At 36.0% G+C, this 25,069-nt stretch overlaps 1 protein-coding gene across 1 annotated transcript in view; it reads right to left on the bottom strand.

Moving 5' to 3' along the window:
- IQCH (IQ motif containing H) overlaps positions 1-25,069 on the bottom strand; it is a 223,007-nt gene that overhangs the window by 101,719 nt on the left and 96,219 nt on the right. The window contains exons 8-9 of the mRNA XM_012740721.3: positions 12,495-12,571; positions 10,655-10,693 (exon numbers count right to left, since the gene is read on the bottom strand). Of these exons, the coding sequence (XP_012596175.2) occupies positions 10,655-10,693; positions 12,495-12,571 (116 nt within the window). The remainder of the gene's footprint in view (positions 1-10,654; positions 10,694-12,494; positions 12,572-25,069) is intronic.

The following is a 25,069-nucleotide window of genomic DNA, read 5'->3' as shown; positions in this document are numbered from 1 at the left end:
GTATCAATTTATCACATGCATGCCATAATATGAAAATCTGGCTAGCATAATATACATCATTAAAACCCATTACCAGAAGAATATCTTAGAGATCACTCAAAGCTATTAACATTTTTATAAAAGTGTTATAAAATTGCTCAAGGAAACTGATTATAAAAATTATGCATTTAGTTTACTTTGGTATGGTCAACTGACCCCTACTCTCTGTGATTTGCTTTTTATACATGCAAGCCTGGTCTTAGACAAGCAAGCTGCTGATTCCTTGTTCATAACTTATCTACCAATCTTGAAAATCAGGGTGAAACCTTTCTTTGCAGTCTTCAAGATAACTTCAAATATGCCCACTAAATGCTGTTTCTGACTTCCTAACTGAGCATGGCTTTTCAGTGCTGTAGAGTTCTTCTGACATCTTCTCTCAGTATCCAGAGGTGATTTTTACAAGGAGCATTATGTTGTGTGTTATCACCTTTGTCATTTTCTAGGTTTCTCTTGACAAGTGTCTTTATCTTTTCTATTTTTTTTTTTTTTTTGAGACAGAGTCTCATTCTGTTGCCCAGGCTAGATTGCCGTGGCATCAGCCTAGCTCACAGCAACCTCAAACTCCTGGGCTCAAGCTATCCTTCTGCCCCAGCCTCCCGAGTAGCTGGGACTACAGGCATATGCCACCATACCTGGCTAATATATATATATATATATATATATATATATATATTTTTTTTTTTTTAGTTGGCCAATTAATTTCTATTTACAGTACAGACAGGGTCTCGCTCTTGCTCAGGCTGGTCTTGAACTCCTGAGCTCAAGCAATCCTCCTGCCTTGGCCTCCCAGAGTGCTAGGATTACAGGTGTGAGCCACCGCACCCGGCCAACAAGTGTTCTTTTAGTAAGTCTGGTGTCTTCTTAGGGACATATCTGGAGCTGTCCCCAGATAGATTAGAATCAGAAATCTCGTAACAAATAAAACCAAGGAAGCATTTGATTTATATTTTGTTCCTATCTGTATTGATAGAAATCTTAAGTCATGGAAATATACTACTTTTATTTATAAATGTCAAGATAGGTTCTCTAAGAACAGGACAAAGAACAAGTTTTTTCTTCTTTATACTTTTCTATGTTAAAAGAAACCCAGAATAAATGCTGTTTTCAAAATCAAATCAGAACAGGTTTTGGATGACAACAGCAATTCACAATGTCACCCCACTTTAAAAAAAAAAAGGGAAATATTGTTGCATCTGTTTCCATTCTGTAAACACTACATTTCAGTTATTGAAACCTGTTGCACTGAAAACACTGATGCTCTGCCCTGTGGTCTAAATGTTCTTAGGGGCCTGGGAGCAGGAGGGAGGTGGAGGGGATGGGGAGGAGGAGGGCACAGATGTTTCAGGCCTTGAGTAAGCCAGGTATTAACTTACTGTAATGATTGTTTCTTCTTGCTTAGGGACTTAAGGAATACATTGTCTTTAATACGTCAATGTTTTCAGATGTATAAGCCCATTTTTAACAAGGGTTATATTGCTCTCTGTATTTTGGAGAGTTTTCACAAAATTCAAAAAAACCCCAAAAAACCCAGTTAATTTATCAGTGACACTTATGCCACAGCACTGTGTTATTACTACGTTACATTGTTCCTGCTTTGTCTTTACTAAATAAATGTTAACTGACAGTAATTAACAAATTCAAGACAGAAAGTTATCTAAGAGAAAAACAGGCCAAGAGATATATTTACAATAAAAACACAATAAGAAAACACAAGAAATTTTCTAAAACCCTTCAAATTCTTTTTCTTTTCCCAGGTTCTGGGCAGTGGAATAATTCATTAGACTGTTATTTGAAGTAAAAATGCTGAAAAGCAAGTGTTAATTCCAAAAGGGGGAATTTCCTTTAACTTTAGAATCAGGCTTTAAACAGGAGTGAACTTTTATACACTTTTAACTAAAGAGTTGTTATAAAGCATAAAAATGATATAAAAAGTCCTCTTGCCAAGATTCTGGCCCTTTTGATCTAATCAAGGCACCAGAAGAGAATGCAAGCTGTTGGGTAAATGCAAAGAAATTCCTTCTTCTTGGATAGGCAAGAGAGAGAGTTAGAGAAGTCATGCCTCCTTTAGCAGACATTGGTGCTGGCAGGAGATATGACTCTGGGGAGAAGACAAGTGGCACGTGTTCCAACAGAAACGGCCTATGGCCATGTTTCTGCTTCTTTTCAGGAATGGGTTCTGATGGTAGGAAGGTTAGCATTCGGAAAAGAATGACAGTGCTTCATCAGTGAGAAACAGGCACACAAAATACTCACAGATGGACATGTGTGGCTCTGGCTGGTCCTGCCAGTCACATGTTTGATACTGTCAACCAAGGCTCTGAGACTCCTGTAAGAAGCAAATCTATGGATGGGAGATTTGCCAGAGAATCTTTTCTGCTTAGTGATGTGCCAATATTTTTGAAATTCCTTATATTTACAGAGAGTTATGTGAAATTGGGGTGATCTATGAAGATGGAACAAACTTAGGAGAAGTTCAAAAAGGAGAGGATTCTTATGTCTCTCTAGGACAATTTGTACACCAGCATATGCATTTTAGACCTTCTGAAAGACAAGCCCCAGGTTGGTTGGGGTTGCAGAATATATCAGTGGCTGTTTTAGAACAAAGGGATTACACCTTCCTACTTTCTTGGATGATATTCCGGCAGAGACCTGCTCTTGAAGGAAACATGCTTTTGGACATCAAATAGACCACTCAGGCACTGGGAAGCTATGGGTTTGGAGTCAGCTAAAGCATAACTGTAGTACATCTGTCACAGAGAATGCCACACTTGGGAGCACTTTAGACTTAGAGCAAGAAAAGACATGCCTCTCAAGAGAAAGGCTTCCCAAATTAAAGCAGTGCATCAGCATTGTGAGATCCATTGAGCAGGTAAAGACAAAGCTGCTTCGCAGCCTGCGAGGAATAAGAGCCCTGATTAAAGGTCACACCATGCTTCAAGTTCTGCTCCTTCTGTCATGCTTCCTTTATTATTTATTGCCGTGAACTTGTCTACTATTATTTGTTGGTTTTCTTTCTTTCTCTCTTTTCTTTTCTTTTTTCCTTTCTTTTCCCTTCCTCTCCCCACCCCCTTCCTTCCTTTCTTTTCTTTCTCTTTCCCTTCCTCCCTCTCTTTCCTTCTCTCCCTGTTTGTTTAGGATGTGCTGTACTTTTAATGTGATATTACTGACTCAATAGCAAATTTTTGTCCTTCTAGTGGGGATGGATCTCTGTTGAGGCATCTGCTTCCTTACCTGGTCCTTCCTGGGACTACAGCCATACCTTTACCTTTGTGAGATCGCTGCACACACTACTTGGCCCACACCTGTGGCTGTGGCCCAATTATTGGCATCCTGCTCTAACTAACTAAGTCAACTGGCTGGGAAATGCTTTTCTTCATTTGCAAAGTGTAATCACTAATTACGTAACTTTGAGAGTTTCTGGAGCAGTTATTTAGGGAAAATTCTCAATCTAAAACAAAAAACAGGAAGGCAGGATGATGATTATGTATGTTAGTAAGTCATAGATGTGAAGCAAAAAAGAAAGGCCTAGTATTGCATTCTTAAATTTAGAAATAACTACCCACAAAGAAAAATTCCAGAAAAAAGGAATATATTTCTAAGTTGCATGTCTTTATGAAAAATATTCTATTCATACATGTGGAAAGCAGTGGGTGTAGGATTAAACTGGATCCTTACATTGGATATAAGCAAGATCTCCTAGGGGCAAATGGTCAAGTATTTGGGATAATCCAACATGGATAACATCTTTAGGGAATACTAATCATACCTTTGCCTAGAAAGGCTAAAACACTTTTGAAACTATAAGCCAATGTTTACTTTCTCAAACACCAAAAGACATCCATTAGTAATTAGCCTACGCAACTGCATGGTGTGAAAAACAGTAAATTCTTCCTGAAGATTAAGGCTCTAAGTGACAGTTTAGATTACTAATATGAATGGAGTGGACCTCAGAGAGGGAGTCTTCATTATTACCCAGAGACCAGAGATGCCATTTGTCTGACCTTCATTTTTAAATTTTTGTTGAGGGTCCACGAGGTGTTGAGCTTTGTACAGAACAAACATCAGGACCTCAGCTGGCTAGAACTGTTCAGAAGATATACACAGTATTCAGAAACAGTAGCTGACCTAATTAGGAGTCAGGTATTCAGCATAAACACAGCCCTAAGTGTTAGAGCATGAGGGATCATGAAGGTCACTGGCTTTGCCTTTTGCGTGGTAGGCTATTGTGGACCCAAGGAAATGCCCCTTGGCCCAGAAGTCAGGCTCACTTGGGTTCAAATCCAAGCTCTGCCAGTATCTGCAACATAATCTTGGGCAAATTACTCCCCTCTCTGAATCTAAATTTTCTCATCTGTAAACATGTAATGCCCATGCAGAGCTGCTGCGCTTATTACAGTATGTGTAAAGAACCTTTCGCAATGCATCACCCCCAGTCAGTGGTTATCACTATGGATAAGGACACTGAGGCTCACAGAGGTTAAATGACTCTCCCAAGGTCACAGAGCCAGTGGTAGATCTTCTTAACTTCTAGGGCAGTATGTTTTGCCAAAATTCTGTTCTTAAACCTCCCGAATCCATACAGAACTAAAGGAAGGAGAGGTAGCACTGAATGAAGTATGTCTTTGCTACCCTTCCATCTCCTTTTCCAGTCCTTCTTTCTTGCCTTTCAGTGCTTTCTTTTTCACACCCTACTCCATGCTGTCCCTTGCACCCATGCCACCAATGTCCACAGCCTCACCCATCCAAAATACTACAAATGGCTCCTTATTGCACCGTGCTCTTCTTGCTCAGCCTTCCTTTCACCACCTACTGCATCAGAGCCCAACCTGGCCTTGACCTGTTGTTTTTTTCCTATTTGATAGGCTAGAAAACAATTTGTTAAAGTAATCCCTATGAACATGCTAATGAACATAACGTGGAATGGTAGAAAAGCGGTGGATGTGCAGCAAGAAGACCTGGAATCTAATCTATCACCAGCCTCCTCTGAGGCCTTGGGAAGCCACTTCTCCCATGGGGTTCCAGTTTCCATTAAGGGATCACTCAGGGCACTTCTAATTTTGATATCCTATGCCTCTCTGACTTAATGTGTCACCCCTCCAGGGGTACTGGCTTTTTAATAAACATCTGGAGCTTATGAAGCCATCGAGTCAAAGGCAACTATCTCCAATGGCATCACTTCATGCACCATGGAAAAGACCTAGGGGATTGTTTTTTTCTTTTTTATTTTTTTAGATAGAAAACTCTTTCTAGCAACTTTCAAACCAAAATAGATGAATAGCTGCCCACATCATCTAATGTGTAAGGGTGGTCATGGGGAGAGAACCCCAAAAAGTGCTGTTCCAGTGTCCTGGAGCTTGCAAGTCAATGGCTCTCAGTTCATAGGATCCAGAAACTGCCTAAGCCTTAAGTGCCAATTAAAAGTGAGAGTCAGAGTCCTTAACCTTTATAAAGAGAATAAAAGGCAAAAACAGAGAACTCATTGAGCAGACACATAAAAGGAAGAGAATTAAGTGTAAAGACCACTCAGACCTGCAGCAATTTTCTAGGAATAATTTCTGCAATTGCTTTGAAAGGTATCTTTATTCAAATGAGTCTTCCTGAACTCTAAAACACTTCCTGAGGAGAAAAAATCTGCACACTTTGATGCATTCTCCTGGAACAAAAACACTCGATGGATCAAATTCTGGTTGAAGATCAAACAGAACAAAATCAGGAAAATTTTTTAAATAGATGGGGGCTGTTTTCAGTCAAATGTAAAATTTCTTTTTCTTCTTCTAGAGACACATTTCATTTTACTGCTGCATCAATTTCATCTTTTCTGTGATCCCTCCAATATTCTCTGAGAGGATGTGACATGGTTAAGGACCACGTGGGATAACTATGACGGAGGGGTTGAGCCTGCTGGGGACATGCACAGGCAGCCTGGCAGCATGGGAATCAGAAGCAGCCTGGGTCCCTGATCCCTGAGCCTAAAGACACACTATCATTTTCCCTACAGGTACAGGAAAAAGCAATCCTCAGAAAGGACTGCTATTATCACCAGAGTAAAGCTTGACATTCCAATTTTCCAGAGGAAAAGTGCATGGATAGTAAGTCCGATCACAGATCACCAAAGAATACTTGCAGAATTCTTATAACACTCTACCTTGTCACATTCTCTATCTCTATCCCCACATATGTATTCTGCTTTATTTGTCTTTATAACACTTATCACTCTCTGACATTGTATTAAATATCTATTTATTGCCTGTCCCTCTCACTAGAATACAAACACCAAGAGGGCAAGGACTTGGTTTGCTTTGTTCACTGCTGTATTCCCAGTGCCTAGTACATGGCCTGGCATATAGCAAAAGGTCAATAAGGGTGAGTTGGATGAATGAATGAATGTGGAGAATACTAAAATTTAAGCTCATAGCCACTTGGACTGGGTTCACAGCACAAAGCTGTCCTATGATCATACAATTTATTTGCAAATGCATAGCTTGAGTTTTAGAGCACTAACAGACGGTTTGACATTCAAAAATGTCCATATGCTTTAACCGAAAAGTTCTACCTCTGGGAGATAGCCCAAATTCAAAGATTTGCATACAAAATGAAAAATGTCTGTGGCAGTTTTACTTATAATAGAGAAGACTATAAATAATTTATCAATATTATCAATAATTTGACATTTACAATTTAATAAATTATGGTATATCTTTAATATAGAATACTATGTAGCCACTAAAAATGTTCCATAATGAGTTTTAATCTTTATATATAAAGGCTTATGATAAATTGCTATGTGAAAAGAGTAAAATCACAGTTAAATATACAGTATGATACCAACAAAGGAATATGCCAAAGTATAATATCACAAAGAGTTGTGATATTGTAGAAAAACAGTCTTGTATACCTTGCATATTTTTTCTCCTTTTTCAGCTTTCCAAATTTTGTATGAATATCAGGTCATTATTGATAAATGAAAGAGATAATGTAAAAAAAATAAAGATAATTTTGTGGCTTGATGATAATTTAACCTTTTTTCTGGTATATATAAGTAAAATTGTTAAGCACATGTAATAAAAATGTGCAGTTAGACAATGCTATGAAGAATAGCAAAAACAATCCTTATAATTTTTTCTTATCAATTACAAGAAAAATTATTTTGCAAGAATTGCAAGAAAAAATTGTTTTGCAAATAAAACTACATAATTTTACTACATTTTGAAAGTCTAATGTTAAAAATGTATATGGATGAGGATGACAATTTCTAATGAATTAGAAGAAACGGTAATTGGTTTTAAAAGTTTCTAAGGTTTTTCTGTTTTTGGACTTTCTTCTTTTCTTCCTTTAAGGTGGTAACTTAAATGAGGATTTATGAGAGAAAATGGGTCTAAAAGATAAAAATAGCCTAGACTTGCTTTTGAATCTCACCTTGTATCTCCAGGTTGCAGAGCTTTAATTCTTATCAAAGTGAGATCGACCCTCTCTTTAACCCTTTTGGGCAAGACAAGAAAGCAGGCTAGATTGTGCTTGGAGTGCAGAGTCAACCAGGGAGGCACCCTGCACTCTTTAAGAAGAAGGCTTACGCCCCCACCAGACAGGCCACGTTAAAGCCACAACTGCTGTTAGATATCAACCAGTGGTTTTGAAAGTATAAAGCCTGGAACACTTTACTCAAACACTTTATAATTTGATGGTAGAGAGGTAAAACTGATAACCCAGATGCTAGAGTATGAGGGGCCTAGAGAACACTGTATACCCCCTCCCCCCCACCAACTTCCACTTTTCTACTTTCCCTGGGGCTGGGCTGTGGGGAGAGGATTGTGGGGGATATGGAAGCCCCTTAAAAACACCACTCTGATCCAATCTCCTCTTCATACTGATAGGAGAAAATGAGACCAGATAAAGGCAGTGAAATGTTTAATGTTACACATTGCCAGATTAAAATTGTTCAGCTGACTCACTCATAAAATAATCACAGTTTTCTAATGAGAGGATCAAAAGTATATGTTGGTAAAATACTAAAGAAAGTAACAATAAAAAAATTACTAAGAGAAGTGAGGCCCCAATTTTGAGATTAAAATGCTATCACCCAAACTTACTCTTCTTGTACCAAAGGAAATTTTATAGCATAAATACAGCTTAGGAAACAGAATTTTCTTTTTTTTCTTCAATTTGGACTTTTTTTTTTTTAATCAGAAAATTTTTTGGAAAAATTTTAAACATAATGAGAAGTATAGAGAACAACATAAAAAACTACTATGGACACATTTTTGTTGTTTTGTTGTTTTCTTTGCCTCTGATATATAGATATACACATACACACACAAGCACAGTGTGTGTGCGTATGTGTGTGTGTGTGTGTGTGTATAAATGAAGTCCCCTCTGTATTTCTTTTCAGCCCAATTCCTCTCTCCCCTTCTCAGAAGCAAACAAACTCATGAATTTAGTCTGTATTCTGATAATACAATAAGTATATTTGTTTGTTTGCTTGTTTTGCCCATATAGTTTTTATTATCAAAATATCAATTAAACTTAGGCAAATTTTAACATAGTTGTTAATATGCCTGCCTTAAGATAACAAAAAAATTTAATTGCTGACAGAGGCAACTTTAGTGACTTCAAATCTTTGAACTAGATTCCCAAAAATAAAGACGCTTTGGATTTCCTAAAATAACTATTATAAACACTACTACAGTTTTTTAAATTTTATTCTTTGGATCCTATGCAGGGCCTGACTGACTCAAACTTACCATCCATCTTCTTGAGTGTGGGTTATTGGTTAACTGAGATAGAAGATAGAAAACCCTGTTAAAGTCAGAGCTGAAGAAATCAGGCATGACAGCAGAGGTGACAACTGCTGTCTAATATTGAAGGAAACAAAAAAAACCCACAGAAATTAGTTTTCTGCATACATGGTATTGAATAGAGAAAATGTTAAATTATGCTAACTAGGCAAAGATATATTTAAGAAAGATTTACATAAAAAATAATTGAGATTTATAAAAATTTCTAATGCACTGGGGCTCTGGTATAGTCCCAAAGTCAAGTTTTGTATGCTGGCTCTATCGTTTACTTTTATAGTTGGATGACTTAATCTCTCTGTTCCTCCCAGTAAAATGGGACTAATAATAGTACCTACTGCACAGAACTGTTGTGAAAATGAAATGAGAGAATCCACATAAGATGAGGAACAGAGCCTGGCACAGAGTAAACACTTAATACCTGTTAGCTGCTAGCAGTAGCAATAGTAGCAGCTACAGCAAGAGCAGTAATAGTAGCAGTGGTAGTATATTTGAAAAACTGGCACATGGGGAAGACTTCATAACCTGGTATGTGAAGAGAGCACAAACTCTGGAGCTTCACTCTTTCAGCTGGGTCTCCTGAACTCCTTTACCATCTGGGTGGGCCTGGGGACAAGGACAGCACAGAGGTTCTGTGGCTGCTATGAGGGTTCAGTGGGTATGGAAGGTGCTGGGTGTCACACACACAGACAAGCTGGATCAACATCAGCAGTTACAAATATTTCAGATAAACATGCCTTATATTCTGTTTTTGAAGTGCAGCATCAAGCTCACAGTTTCCTCACAGTAAGAAGTCACGGGAAGCTAGAAAAGGATCTAATTGCACTTCTTAGTTTATCTAGGAACAATGTGCCCAGATTCAGAGAGACTATGCAATCTTGTAAATACAGCCCTATCTAGACACAGCTCTGCAGGAGTAAAAGGAAACCCAAAAGGTGGGCTCTTCTTCCTTGAAAAGGGTGGCTAAGTTTCCTCTGAAAGTCTTACTAAGATCATCAAGAAAGGGAGGCCTAGAATATTACTCTTAAAAATGGACCAGTGATTCATGGTAAGTGCATTATCGCTCCGAAGCACTTTCACACACAATAACTTACTTACCTGGTCGGTGCAGCGACTCTATGTGAAAGGAGGCCCAATCCCTATTTGTCAGGGAAGGAAAGTGAGGTACAGATTGTTCAAGTGACTTGCTCAAGTTACTGTATTACAACAAGGAGAATCCACTGCATTCTTGTTTCAAGTTCAGGACTTTGATTACCCATGCATGACCTTGTGGAATGTTATTTGCTGGCACGTATTTGCCATATGTGGGGACTGTTTCATTTTCCAGTTTCCTGTTACCTTAGTTGTTATGGTCAGCTTAACTCTAAATCCCACATCCTTACTACATCATATATGCAGTATGTATGCGTATGTACACATGCCCATGTATGTGCTCTTGTATGCATGCATACATGTAAGCACATGCTGGGAAACAACTGCATTTATTTTTCACATTTTAATTCTTTTTAAGTGTACTTTTAAAAGATGAACATCTTTGAAGACTGATGTGATTTAGCCAGTTTTGAGGGTGCTAAATCATTTGTTTGGACAGAATCCTGAGCAGTAATTCAGTCCCAATAGAGGACAAAAAAAGGTTTTTCACTTTAAAGGAACCATGACTTTTTTTTTCTGAAAACATGATCTAATTTCTTTTATAAAAGAAGTGCAAAAGAACTTTTGTTGCCATCTCCAGCTGTCAAGGGCCTCCCGTGCTTTTGCCCTGCAGCAAAAGGAAGGGACATCAGGTGACAGATCCCAAATTTCAACTAGTCACACAAATTACAGACCTTCTTATCATGGTGTCCTTTTGACCTTCTGCCTTTCCCCTACAATGAAGAATGAGACACAGTTTAAATCAAAAGGACTCTCATGGGCAATTTTACAAAACAAATAGAAGGCTCCCCCCGACCCAACCTCCCCCACTTCCCCCGCTGGGCCAGCCTGTTCCCTCTATCTGCACAGGCAGGAGCTAATAATTGGAAAGACCTTTTCCACCCCAGACAAAGATGCTCTGCGTGCCAAGCCCTGTTTGCTTTAAAGAGTTTGACAAAGTAAATATTTACAAAAACAACTATAATCAGATGCCAACTACCACTTCTAGGGAACTTGGAGAAGTATTTACAAGAAAGGCCTTTTCCATATGGCAGCACACTGCATGGTGGCGGAAACTGACCAAGGGTCTGTACTGGCCCTACCATGAGGCTCGGCATATTGAAGTCTTTCTCTTAGCCCAGGACACCTCCCACAAAGTATATGAATGATTACATTTACCATGGAAGAGTCAATTCAGAAATATTGTACCAATGCAGGAGCACAGGAAAAAGTCATTAAAAAGTACTGCTTTCAGCAGTTTGGGAAAGCTTTGTGAAGTCAACACAGGAAATAAAAGCCAGGGCTAATTAGCATTCAGAAAACATGTCACAATTTTTAAAAGTTATTTTTCTTTTAGAGGTGAACTGCTGCCTGGCTAAAACCTAGTCATAATATTTGTATTACCTGTAGATCTGTTTTCTATAAAACTACGGGACCTGAGCGCTCCAACAGGATGAGAATCAAAACAGGTGCCTCCGCCTGTTCCCATTATGCACATTAGCCCATGGCCTCTCACAGCCTGTTAAACAGCTGAATTTGAAACAATAATGGTGCAGGCCAAACACTCGCCCGAAGGCCTGTCTGTCTTGGGATTTGGCCATTTACATTGATTTTTTTTCACCCACATTTTTCACGAAACACAAATATTTGCCATGGCAACTGGGGTGTCACATGACATGCTGCTACATAAATAGCCTGGAAATCTCTTAAGGGGAAACAGCCCACCAGTGCTGAAAATACAGTAAAAAAACTCTTGATGATTTGGGCCTTAAAAGAAGATGATCTGGGAAGAACAGGTAACAGTCTACTATGGAGACATAGTAGGATTAATTTCTCCTGTGCCAGTTTTCAATTTCTCTTCTTTTCTTTCCTTATGAGAGTAGCAGAGAACACGACCACATAGGGTAAGCCAGAAAAAGACACTGCCAGCTGCCTCCTTTCTGTAGTGAAAAGTTTCAATTATCACAAGTCTGTCTGGGGCCCATAAACATAGGAAATCAAGCTACAAAAGTCCAGCATCTTCAACATGCAGGAATACCCATGAGGATGAATTATGTAGTATGAGGTCCTAATGTTAAAGAATACAAAATTCCTTCTCTTCTTCATTAAGGTATTCTCTACAAAGTTGGAGATCTTACCTTCTTAGCCTATGCTTAAACACAAATAAAATACAGTAGAACCTCACAATAACATATCCTATGTAACACAAATTTGGATATAAAGCACTAGCTACTATATCCCGGACTCCTGGACTCCTGACCAGCTAGCAGTTCAGATTGACCCAGTCATCTAATTAATCTCACAATAGGCAAGATGATTGAATATTTTAAATCCCACTGATAGTGTTGAGGTAGAGGTGACTTGTGCAACACCCCGCACCCTTTTAAAATCCAATGCATCCTGGCAGCAGCTGAAATAGCACTTATTTCTATGTGAAAGGCACATCTCTATAACGTGTGTATATCACCAAACATCTCACAGACAATATTGTAAATAAGGACATTTTTCTTTCTGTAGTTAGAAATATGAATATACCTTTGATCTTTGTTTCTTGGGAGAGCCCTTCACTTCTGCTGGAGGCTGCCGTGGTTTCTGAGATTCAGCAATGGAGCCTGTGGATGGAGGTGGTGCAGTGTTACCTTTTTCAGGAGAGGCTGAGGCATGGGATGGATGCTATTGGGTTTGCACCTTGAAAGTCAAACGGCTTTGTCACCCACTATTGGCTCACTATCTGTCTTTCCTGTATCCATTCAATGAAACATCCATGATCATTGACTTCAAAAGGAAAGCCAAAGGCATGGAAAGGCAACATTGTATTCCATCAGAAAACAAGGTCGGCCTGCCTTATGCAAACTGCCCTGATGAAAAGGCAAATTTTAAAAGCAGGTAAATTAGAATAATATTTGCCTTACTAAAAGCTTCGCTATAAGAGTTCTTCGAATAACCAGATTCCCAAGTTCATGTAAAGGTAATTAATATAGCTACATATGATGGATTATTCTATTGTGTAGCCAATAAAAAAGATTCTAAAAATTTAAATGACTTGGGGAAGTGATACAAGCAAAAAGCACTGTAAAGAGTATTTTTAGAATTAATTAAATCTGTAAGTAACAGCTTTTGGAGAACACAGCTAGTCCACAGGGAGTGGACCTACATGCTAGACAGTACTTTCCCAGGGCACCTCTCCCGTTGTCTGGAAGCAAACCTGACTGCCCTTTACAAACAACCCAAGTCCGACAGTCTCGGGAGAGAAAAATTCATACACTACTCATTCCAAGAAAGAGAACAAATAATTTTATTTAAATAGTTAATTGAACAAAAGAAGTGAGGTTTCTTTCAACTCAATCCCTTCAACTCCAACCCCCTTTTTTGTCGCTTGTTCTGTAACAACAGTCTTAGAAGGAATTGACAGATATTGATCAAAACCAGCAAGAATATCAATATGTAATTTAGAATCTCACTTTCAGGACTTACTTCTTTCAGATTGTCTCAAGTGGGCTACCAGGAATATCTCCAGTCATCTTTTAAAAAGTAGAAAGAATTGCAGAGCCTTATCACTGAAACTCACCTTTGCAAAAGGGATTTATTTGTTGCGTATGACCAACCAACCCAGTTTTACACTTCTCGGGTTTCCATGGCTTTAGGCAACCCTCCCTCCTAATCTGTTGTAGTCCTCATATTCCCCTGGCCAGTGTGTGGTAATGTATGAAGACCTCATTTTAAGCCTGTAACTTTTTGCCTCGACTTCTGTACTCTCCTGCCCTGGTGTCCACTTTGGACTTTGCTCTGCCATTTCTGAAGGTAAATTGACACCCTGCTCCCAGGCTGCTTTGAATCCACAGATTCACCAGGAAAACTTGTTATTCCTATTGTTTGCAGACTCATTATGCCTTTTGTTTAACTTTCAGGTTCCTGCAGACAAGTGAGATTTATGGCTAAATTCCCATATTGAAACAAAACAGCTGCTGAGAAGTTTTCAAGTGGGCATAACTTTTAAAAGATTTTTGCAAAATTCAAATACAATTTGGTAGGTTAAAGATCTCAAAGATTTGTAATTTGACATGGCTAATCCACAGTTAACAATATCTCTAGGAATTTTCTCAGTTGCCTGCAGAAATGCTATCACTACATTATCATTTCATGTAGCCTTGGATTTTATGAGACACATGCATTTGAAGAATGTGTCTGCATCTTTAACAAAACTGTATCCTAAGGCACTGCTTATTTTGCTACTCAATTTCCCCGCTGGAAAAATCTGTATAATAAATTTTGCCAGAGTTAATGTCAGGAAATAAAAAAACCAAACCAAACCCAAACACCTTGTCTTTTTGGACAACTTTGCTTGCTTCTGTGGTAGTTACTGATACTTGCCTGCCAAGTAGCCATCTCCCTTTCTTCCTTGCTAATTTTAGAACCTAGGTTTTTTTCAGGGTGACAATATGCCCAGCTGCTAGGGTTGTCAGATTCAGCAAAAAACTAAAGGACATGCAGTTAAATTTTAATTTAAGATAAACAATAAATAATTTTTTAGTATAAGTATGTCTCAAATATTAAATATATTTAATATCCAACAAAGAACAGAATTTTCATGAATGGGTTAGAAGACTAAGCATAAATGATCTCGTATAACTATGTCACTAATTCTAACTCTAACCCTATCCCAGGACATTCACTTCCCCAGTCTTCCTTGTAGCTAACAGTGGACATGTGACCAGTGAGATGTAGGGGAAAGTTTACCCAGAGGCTACTGGGAAGAAACTGACACCACTATTTCTCCCTTCTTCCTGCCTGGAGTGTGCAAGGAAGGCCCAGATCTGCAGGAGCCATCTTACTGCCATGAGGTGGCAAGTAGGAGGATGCAATCAAACATGCTAAAGAGGGTAAAGCAGAAAGAGCATCATGACAACCCTGCTGATCAGTGCCACCATCCCTAGAAATCCCATCCTTACTTCCCAATTTCTTGTGTGTGAGACGAACTCCTCATTGTTTAAGCCACTGGTAGTTTTCTGATATTTGCAGTCACATGCATTCTTGACTGGTACCTGTTCCCCTTCCTCCCTACCTCCTTTCTTCTTCTCTCCCTTCCACTCTTTGTCTTACTGCTTGCGCTAGGGCCTCAACTACAATATTCAATAATGGTAGCAACAGTGATCATCCTTGAACTGTCTCTGCTTTTAATGGAGAAATAGAAATGGAATGTTTCCAAAGTTTCCCTACAAAGAATATCTGTTGCTCTGGGGTTTTAGTTGATCACAACAATCAGGTTTAGAAAATTCTCTTCTACTCTACTTCACCTAGAGGGTTTTTCCTTATCATTAATGTTGAATAGTACTGAATTTTTTTTTTCTTTTGGCATATATTGAGATATATAATTATCTCTATTTTTTCCTCTCATGTCAAGCAGGTATCCCTCCCCCCGCCCCCCAATATTATGTTTTTTAAAGTCAGGCATATTGAGTTATCATGGCAAAAAACAATATTAGAGACAAAGAAGGACACTGCACAATGATAAAAGTTTCGATTTACTCGCAAGATATAATAACTACAGTAAGTTGGTAAAACTCTTTATAGTTAAAAAGTAATATTCACCCTTTATATATACAGTCTTATGCATTTTGACAAATGCATACAGTCATGGAACCATCACCACAACCAAAACATAAAATAATTCCAATACCCACCAAAATTACTGAGTGCCCTTGTACAATCAACTACTCCCTTCATCCCAAGGTAACCACTGATCTGTTTTCTGTCTTGATTGTTTCATCTTTTTTAGAATGTCATATAGATTTAATCATATACTATTTAGCCTGCTGAGTTTGGCTTCTTTCACTCAGCATAATGCATTTGAGATTCATCCATACTGCTACATGTGTCAGTAATCTGTTGCTTTTTAGAGTGGAGTAGTATTTCATTGTACCAATGTACTTTGATTCATCAATTGAGGTAGAAAATACCAATGAAAAAAAAATTCAAACACCTAAATAAGTGGAAAGGTTAGCTGTACTCATAGATTAGAAGACTCAATATTTTTATGATGTTAATTTTCCCTAAATTGATCTATAAATTAAATGCAATCCCAATCGAGATTTCAGAATACTTTTTGCAGAAATCAGGAAGCTGATTCTAAAGTTGTGTCGGCTTTTGCTCTTTGTTTCTTGTTTTTGAGACAGGGTCTTGCTCTGTCACCCAGGCTGGAGTGTAGTGATGTCATCATAGCTCACTGCAGCCTTGAACTTTTTCAGTATGCAGATCTTGTACGTATTTTTTAGTTTTATACCTAAGTGTCTAATTTTTGGTGTTATTTTAATGGTATTGTTTTTTAAAATTCAATTTGTGATTGTTTCATCTTTAGTAAATTGAAATTCAATTAATCTTTTATATTAGTCTTACACCCTCAAGCCTTGCTAAACTCCATTATTAGTTCTAGTAGCTTCTGTGTGTGCGTGTGTGTGTGTGTGTGTGTATTCTTTGAGATTTTCTATGTAGTAATCATACTGTTTACAAAGAGATAGTTTTATTTCTTCCTTCTTAATCTGCATGCCTTTTGTTTCTTTTTCTTACCTCACTGCAGTGGCTAGGGCTTTCAGTACAATGTTGAACAGAAGCAGTGAGAGTGGACAACATCCTCGCCTTGTTCCTGATCTTAGGGAAAAATCATTCAGTCTTTCACTAATTAAGAAAATTAGTGGTACATGTCTTTTATCAGGTTGAGGAAATTCCCTTATATTCTTAGTTTTCTTGGGGTTTTTAATACAAATGGATTTTTTTTAAATTGAGATGGTTATATGATTTTTATTTTTCAATCTGTTAATATAATGACTTACATTTATTGATTTTTAAATGTTGAAACAGCCATGCAGTTATGGGGTAAATCCCATGTGGTCATCATGTATTATCTTTTTAAATATATACATTCCAATTTGATAATATTTTGTGAAGGACTTTGGCATCTATTTTCATGAAGCATATTTGGCTGTAGTTTTTTTTCTGAAGTCTTTGTGGTATTAGGATGATGATAGCTTTATAAAATGGTCTAGGAATGTTTCCTCCTATTTCTGAAAGAATTTGTGTAGAATTGATAATATTTCTATCTTGTTTGGTAGAACCCACCAAACAATATGTATCTAGTGTTTTCTTTCTTACAAGATTTTTAAGTACATAGCAATTTCTTTAATATAGGACTAATCAGGTTATCATCTATTTCTGTCTTTCAAGGAATTCACCCATTCATCTAAGTTGTCAAATTTATGAGTATCATAAATTTTTCCAAATGTTCCCTTATCATCCTTTAAATGTCTATAGAATTTATAATGATATCTCTTCTTTCACAAATATAGTCATTTGTGCCTTCTCTTTTTAAATCTTGGCTAGTCTGGCTAGAGGTTTATCAATTTTATTGATATTTTCTATGAAACAGAGTTTGGTTTCACTGAGTTTCCATTTTTTTTTTCTATTTTCAATTTCACTGACTTCTATTTTTATCTCTATTATTTCCTTCCCCTGTTTGCTTGGGCATACATAATTTGCTTTTCTTTTCCTAGTTTCTTAAGGTGGGAGCTTAGATCATTAATTTGAGATCTTTCTTCTTTTCTAATATAGGTATTTCATTCTATAAATTTTCCTTAAGCACTACTTTAGCTGCATCCTACAAATTTTGATACATTGTGTAGTCATTTCCATTCAATTCAAAATAATTTTTAATATCCCAATGACTTCCTCTTGTCCTATGGCTTATTTAGAAGTGTGTTGTTTAATTTGCAGATATTTGGGAGATTCTGTAGATATTTTTTTCTAATAGAGTTTTAGTTTAGTTCTGTTATAGTCAGAGAACATACTTTGTAGGATTTCAATTCTTTTAAATTGGTCAATATTTGTTTTATGGTCCAGAATATGGTTTATTTAGGTGAATGTTTCATGTGCATTTTGTTTGTTTTGTTTCTTTGAGATGGGGTCTCACTATGTTGCCCAGGCTGGCCTCAAATTCCTGGCCTCAAATTCCTGGAAATACTTCCATCTCAGCCTCCCAAGTAGCTGGGATTACAGGTGTATGTCACCATGTTCTGTGGTGGTATTATGAGTTCTGTTGTGTTTTAATAGTCTATTATAGTCTATAATAGTGTTCTAGTATAGTCTTCTATATTGCTACTTTTGTTTTCATTTACTAGTTCTATTGATTATTGAGAGACTATTGAAATCTCCAACTGAAATTGTGGATTTGTTTATTCTTTCTGTTTTATTAATTTTTGCTTATGATGTCTGTTAAGTGCACACACGTTTAAGAATGTATGCCTTCTAGCTAGATTAGCCCTTTCATCATTGACATGCCTTTTAGTCCCTGCTAATGTCATGTTTGTCTGCTATTAATAGAGCCAATCCAGCTTTCTTTTTATTATTGTTTGCATGTTATATCTTTTTCTATCCTTCTCATTTTTATTAATTTTGATTGGTGCCTAGTCCCATCATTTATTTTTGACTTTAAAAAATATATATGAACTTTTAATTTTGGAATAATTTAAAATTTGCAGAAAAATCACAAAGATAACACAAAACATTCCTGTATACTCTCATTCAATTTCTCCCAATGTTAACATCTTTCATTATCATGGTTCATTTGTTAAAAGTAAAAAACCATTATTGATATATTACTATTAACTAAACTCCAGACTTCTTTCATATTTTATGAGTTTTTACACTAATTTCCTTTTATTGTTCCAGAATCTGATCCAGAATATCTCACTGTATTTAGTCATCATGTCTCACTAGTCTACTCTGGTTTATGACAGTTTCTCAGTCTCTGCTTATTTTCATGATCCTGACAGTTTTGAGGAGTATTGGTCAGGTATTTTGTAGAATGTCCACAATTTCTGTTCATCTGATGTTTTTCTCATGGTTAGACTGTGGCTATGGGTTATTGGAGCAGAATAACACAAAGGCAAAGTTCCTTCCTCATCACATCATATCATGGGGCACATGGTATCAACGTGACTTATATGGGTGATATTAACTTTGGTCATTTGGATATGGTAGGGTTTACCAGGTTTATCCACTTACAATTTTTTATTTTTCCCTTTTCCATACTCTATGATTTGGAAGTGAGTCAGTAAATCCAGCTCACATTCAACGAGCAAAGTGGGGCAGAGAATAAATCTCCATTTCCTGGGCAAGGAAGTAACTACTTAAATTATTTGTAATTCTTCTATGAGGAAGATTTGTTACTTCTCACTCTTTCATTTTAACTTATGTCTCTATATTTAAAGTGAGATTCTTATAGACCACATACAGTTGGATCTTGCTTATTTATCCAATCTGATAATCTCTGTCTTTTAATTGGTGTATTTAGGACATTCACATTTAATGTACAGATAGCCCTCACTTTGCACTATTCCAATATGCACAAATTTTAATTATTATAGTTTTGTTAAATAACACCAGTCCACCAACAACGTGGTTCAAGTTTCAGTTACCATGGTATATTAATTTTAATTGCATAAGGTACCAACTTTGGTGCTAGATCTTTATTTCACAAATTGCTACATAAATTACAGATACATATCAAGATAAGTGACCAATCTTGTCATCCCTTTCAAAGTTTGTCAGTGGTTGGTCACTGTGCATCTATTTTTGAGTTTGCACACAGACTGTAAAGAATGTAGTGGTCTTCTTTACCTGTAATAAATTCACATGATTTTTTTTCCCAAGAAATGGACAAATGAAAGAATTGGTTAACAAAGTTGAATGTACAGCAAAAGAACAAAAATTAATGGTGCTCTGACTGAAAATGAAACAGATTTTGAGTAGAATTATAGAAAAAATAGCTGACCGTAGAAATGCTGACCCTACTCCTGTTCAAAAGATTCCAGGAATGCAGCCAGAAGAACTTAGTCAAGTTTAATTTATTGACATAAATGAGGAAAGTGGTTGTGATGAAAGGACAAACATATTTGAGAGGATCTGATGCCAGAAAAAAAAATTCACATTAAATGAACTCGGAGATATTTCATAATATTAAAAGTGCAAAGGATAAAAAGTTAGAAGCTAATCCAAACTTAGAAAAAAGTATGACAATTCACCATGCCACAGTAAAGATTGTCACTACACATCACAAGTTATATGATAAGAAAGGCAAGCAGTATTCAAGCTATTCTTGATAAGTTTTTTTATGAAGAAAACATTGATTTTTAATGTTTCTAATGTTTTTAATGATAAGGTACTAACTAAATATTTGTTTTACTTTTTTTCTATTGCCCTATACATTATAATGAAGAAGAGAGTTTTTTGATATTTTTACAAAAATCTTAAAGGTCATGTAACAATTATAATTTTTTACTGACCGTTTTACTGACCGTTAAAATCACTTTGCATGGTTTCTGCTTGCACAGTCATTTATATGGTCCCACACCACCATGCAAAGTGAAGAATGCCTGCGATTTATTGATATGGCAGAATTAACATCTTGTTAAGTTTTCTTTTCTATTTTCCCACATTTTCTTTACGTTTTTCACTATTTTTCTGCCTGCTTTTGGATAAAATAAGTATTTTTTATTACTCCATTTTATCTACACTATTGGATTATTATTTAAAGCTCTTATTATCAATTTCTTATTCTTATTTTTTGTGTTATTGTTGTCATACATTTTACTTTTACATATGCCATGAAGCCACAATACATTGCTAATAATTTTGCTTTAGAACAAGGGCTAGCAAACTAGCCCACAGCCCCAATCCAGCACATAGTATCTATATAACCCTTGAGCTAAGAATGGTATTAAAAGGGTCATGAAGAAGAAAAGAAGAAGGGTCAGGGAGGAGGGACAGGAAGAGATGGTGATGGTGGCAAAAGAAAAAGGGGGAGGAGGGAAGAAGGAAAGGAAAAACATGCAACAGAAATTATATGTGGTCTACAAAATCTTCAATTATTTACTTGTGGACTCTGGCTTTATATTGTCAATTATCTTTTAGAGCAATTAAAAATAAGGAAAATAGGCCAGGTGTGGTAGCTCACACCTGTGATCCTAGTACTTTGTATTGCTTGAGGGCAGAAGTTCAAGACCAGCCTGGGCAACATAGCAAGACTCCATCTCTACAAAAAAAAAAAAAATATGAAAAATTCACTGGACGTGATGATGCATATCTGTAGTCATAGCTACCCATGAGACTGAGGCAGTAGGATCACTTAAGCCCAGGAGTTCAAGTCTGCATTGAACTATTATCCTGCCACTGTATTCTAGCTTGGGTGACAGAGTGAGATTCTGTCTCTTTTAAAAAAAATTCTTTTTTTGATAGTTACAACATCTAGTCTCTTAGTCTGGTTCTATTGATTATTATGTCTCTTGACAGTGAATTGCTTTTTGTGCCTCACAACTTTTAATAATTTCCAGATATAGGACCTAGAACAGTGAAGACTGAGGTAAATAGTATTTGTGCCTGGAAATGGACACTTTTCTTCTTCTTCAAGGCCTTTAGTGTGGTCAGCATTTGAACTGGGTTTGGGTTTTGTTGTTTTGGTTACCTTCATTGTACCACCAGCTCCAAATTCTCTTTCACCTAGGTGCATGTTATTTTCTATTTTCTATGCTATTCCATGTCTCATGGTCTAGTTTGAATAGGTCTCTACCCATTAAGACTTTCAGTGATCCTCTGTTATCTAAATTTTCTGCTTATTAGCTATATCCTACATATATTCTCCTATTCTCTGTCTGAAGTATACTTAGCTCTTAAAAATACTCAGAATATACTGTTTTAATCTAATACTACTGTCTTTTTCATGTGTGCATTCCTTCTATCTAATTATACTTTCTAAAGTAATTTCTAGATTTAAGTAGTTATATTATATTTATTATATATTTTTGTCCTTGATCACATTTTAGGTATACAAATATACCAATTCAGTTTTATTTTATTTGTCTCTTGGTGTAATTACTAAAACACATTATCTTTAATAAAGTCAGGGGTTGATGAATTATGGTCCCGAGGCCAAATTCGGCCTGAGGCCTGTTTTTGTATGGTCCTTAAGCTAAGAATGGTTTTTATATTTTTAAGAGATACTTTTAAAAGGAGAAGCAGAAGAAGCAAAAGCAGAAGAAAATAGAAAAAGGAAGAGAAGAAGTAGTGACAGAAACCATATGTGGCACGCAATGCCTGCAAGATTTCTCACCTAGCCCTTTATAGAAAAAGTTTGTTCACTTTTGCCTAAAACCAATGTGCACTTAGCTCATGCTTTTTGTGGGAAAATGATTTCCTTCTGTAAAGGACTAAATTAAAAATGTGTGATATGAAGAAAAAACAGAACTAAAAATAAGAAGAAATAGACAAGTTTACAACCAGTTTGAGACTTTAACATACTTTTCTTAACAACTATAAAATAGGCAAAAAATTAATAGATACACATTTGAATGACATAATTGAATATGTTGGCTTGATTAAATATATTCGGAAAACTGCATTAACAAGTATAAAACATATATTATTTTCAAATGCACATGGATAGTTCACCTAAGTTAATCATATGATAGGTCAAAAAGCAAGTCAGATTTCAAATAGCTGAAATGTTCTTCAAACAATAGAATTAGGCTATAAATCAATAATTAAAAAGATAACTAAAAACTACTCAAATGTGTACCCTTCTAAATATCTCAAAGATCAGAGAAGAAATGACAATGGACATTAGAAAATATCTTGAGTTACAGAATAATGAAAATATGAAATAAAACCGTAGGGAATGTGGCTATAGTGGTGCTTTGTATGAAGTTTACAGCCTTCAATTTATATATCAGAAACAGTTGAAAACATGAAAATTAATGAGCTAAGTATGTATACCAATAAGTTAAAAAATAGGAAAATTAAACTCATAGAAATTAGAAGGAAGAAATAATAAAGGAAAGAACAAATATCAATAAAATAGAAAATAAATAAACAGTAGAAAGGATCAATAAGGTCAAAATCTGGTTCTTTGAAAATACTAGTAAAATTGATAAACACCTAGAGATACTTATCAAGAAAAAAGAGAAATGCAGGCATAATCAACAGAGGAATGAAAAAGCACATCATCACAGATCCCACAGACATGACAAAAATAATTAGAGGATACTGTAAACAACTTTATTGCAATAAATTAGAAAACTTAGTTGAAACGGACAAATTCCTTATATAAAGTTAACTTTTTAAACCAACATAGACAAAAGAGATAATCAAAATAGCCCTGTACCTGTTAAAAGAAATTAAATCCACAATTAAAAGCCTACTCCTAAAGAAAACTATAGGTCTAAATGGCCTCACTGATAAATTCTCCCAAATATTTAAGAAATAAATAGAACCAATTTTATCCAAACTCCTCCAGAGACTATTAAAAAAGATAGCATTCACCCACTAAGGTAACACTAACATTGATACTAAACCTAAGGGAAACATTATAGGAAAGGAATACATTTTAGGCCAGTTTCATATATGAACAAAAATGCAAACAAAACAAAACAAAAAACTGTAAACAATTATTAGCAAAAGAAGTCCAGCAATACATGATATATCATAACTAATTGGGCTTATTCCTTAAATGGATAGGGAATAAATAGGGTGTCAGAGGTACCAGCTAAAACAGATTTCAAGAAGAACAAGAGTCTCATAATACCCCAAATGTCAAAATTTCAATTGAAAATTATTCATTATACCAAGAACCAGAAAGACCTCAAACTGAATGAAAAAAGATAATGAATATATACCAACACTGAAGTGACAGTGACCTTAGAATTATTTGACAAAGGTTTTAAAGCAGCCATCATAAAAAATGCCCCCGTAAGCAAGTACAAAGATACTTGAAACAAATGAAAAAATATAGTCTCAGCAAAGAAACAGAAAGTCTCCACAAAGAAACAACATATATAAAGAGGAACCAAATGGAAATTTTAGAACTGAAAAATACAATAACTTAGATACAAAATCAAGTGGATGAGCTCAACAACAGAATGAAGGAGACAAAGGAATCAATGAACAAGAAGATAGAAACATTGAAATTACTCAATTTGAACAACATAAAAAAAAAAACTCTAAAAAAGTGAATAGAGCCTCAAGGACCTGTGGGATTATAACAAAAGATCTAACATTTGTATCATCATAGTCCTGGATGAAGAAGAGATAGAGAGCAAGAATGAAAAAAGTGCTCAAATAAGTAATGACTGAAAGCTCCCCAAATTTGGCAACATACATAAACCTACACATTCAAGAAGGTGAGCCAAACTGAAACAGGACAGAACCAAAGAAGTCTACACCAAGACACATCAGAGTCAAACTTCTGAAAACTAAAAACAGAGGAAAAAATTGCTGAAAGCAGCCAGAAAAAAGCAACACTTTAGTACAGGGTAAAAATAATTCAAAAGCAGTTTCCTCGTCAGAAAACATGGAGGCCAAAAGGAAGTAGCACAACTTTTTTCAAGTGCTGAAAGAAAAGAACTACCAACACAGAATCCTATATCCAGTGAAAATATCCTTCGGGAATGAAGGGGAAAATCAAGACATTCTAAGATGAAGGAAAACGAAGATATTTTATCATTATTATACTGACTTTAAAAGAATGGCTAAAGGAAATTCTCTAAACAGAAAGCAAATAAATGATAAAAGAACGAACCTTGGAACATTAGGAAGGAAGGAAGAACACGGTAAGCAAAAATATGGTTAAAAACAATAGACTTTCCTTTTCCTCTTGAATTTTCTAAATTATATTTGGTGGTTGAAACAAAAAATCATAACACTGTCTGATGTGGTTCTAAATGTACATGCAGGAAATAAACATGCAACTATTAATACCATAAGACCCAGCAATAATACTCCTGGGTGTTTATCCTAAAGAAACAAGAACACATGTTCATACAAAAACATGTATACAAATGTTTACAGCAGCTTTATTAATAATAGCTGAAAACTTGTATGTCCTTCAACAGGTAAATGATGTAACAACTATGGTACATTCAGACATGGAATATTGCTCAGTGATAAAAAGGAGCAAACTACTAATTTAAGTAACAACCTGGATGACTCTCCAGAGAATTATGCTGAGTGAAAAAAGGCAATCCAAAAAGGATATATACTGTATGATTCCATTCATACATCATACTTGA

Source organism: Microcebus murinus, chromosome 6 (genome assembly GCF_040939455.1).
Source record: "Microcebus murinus isolate Inina chromosome 6, M.murinus_Inina_mat1.0, whole genome shotgun sequence".
Lineage (NCBI taxonomy): Eukaryota > Metazoa > Chordata > Mammalia > Primates > Cheirogaleidae > Microcebus > Microcebus murinus.
The sequence above is the reverse complement of the archived record's forward strand: the minus strand, read 5'-3'. Positions and strand labels throughout refer to the sequence as shown.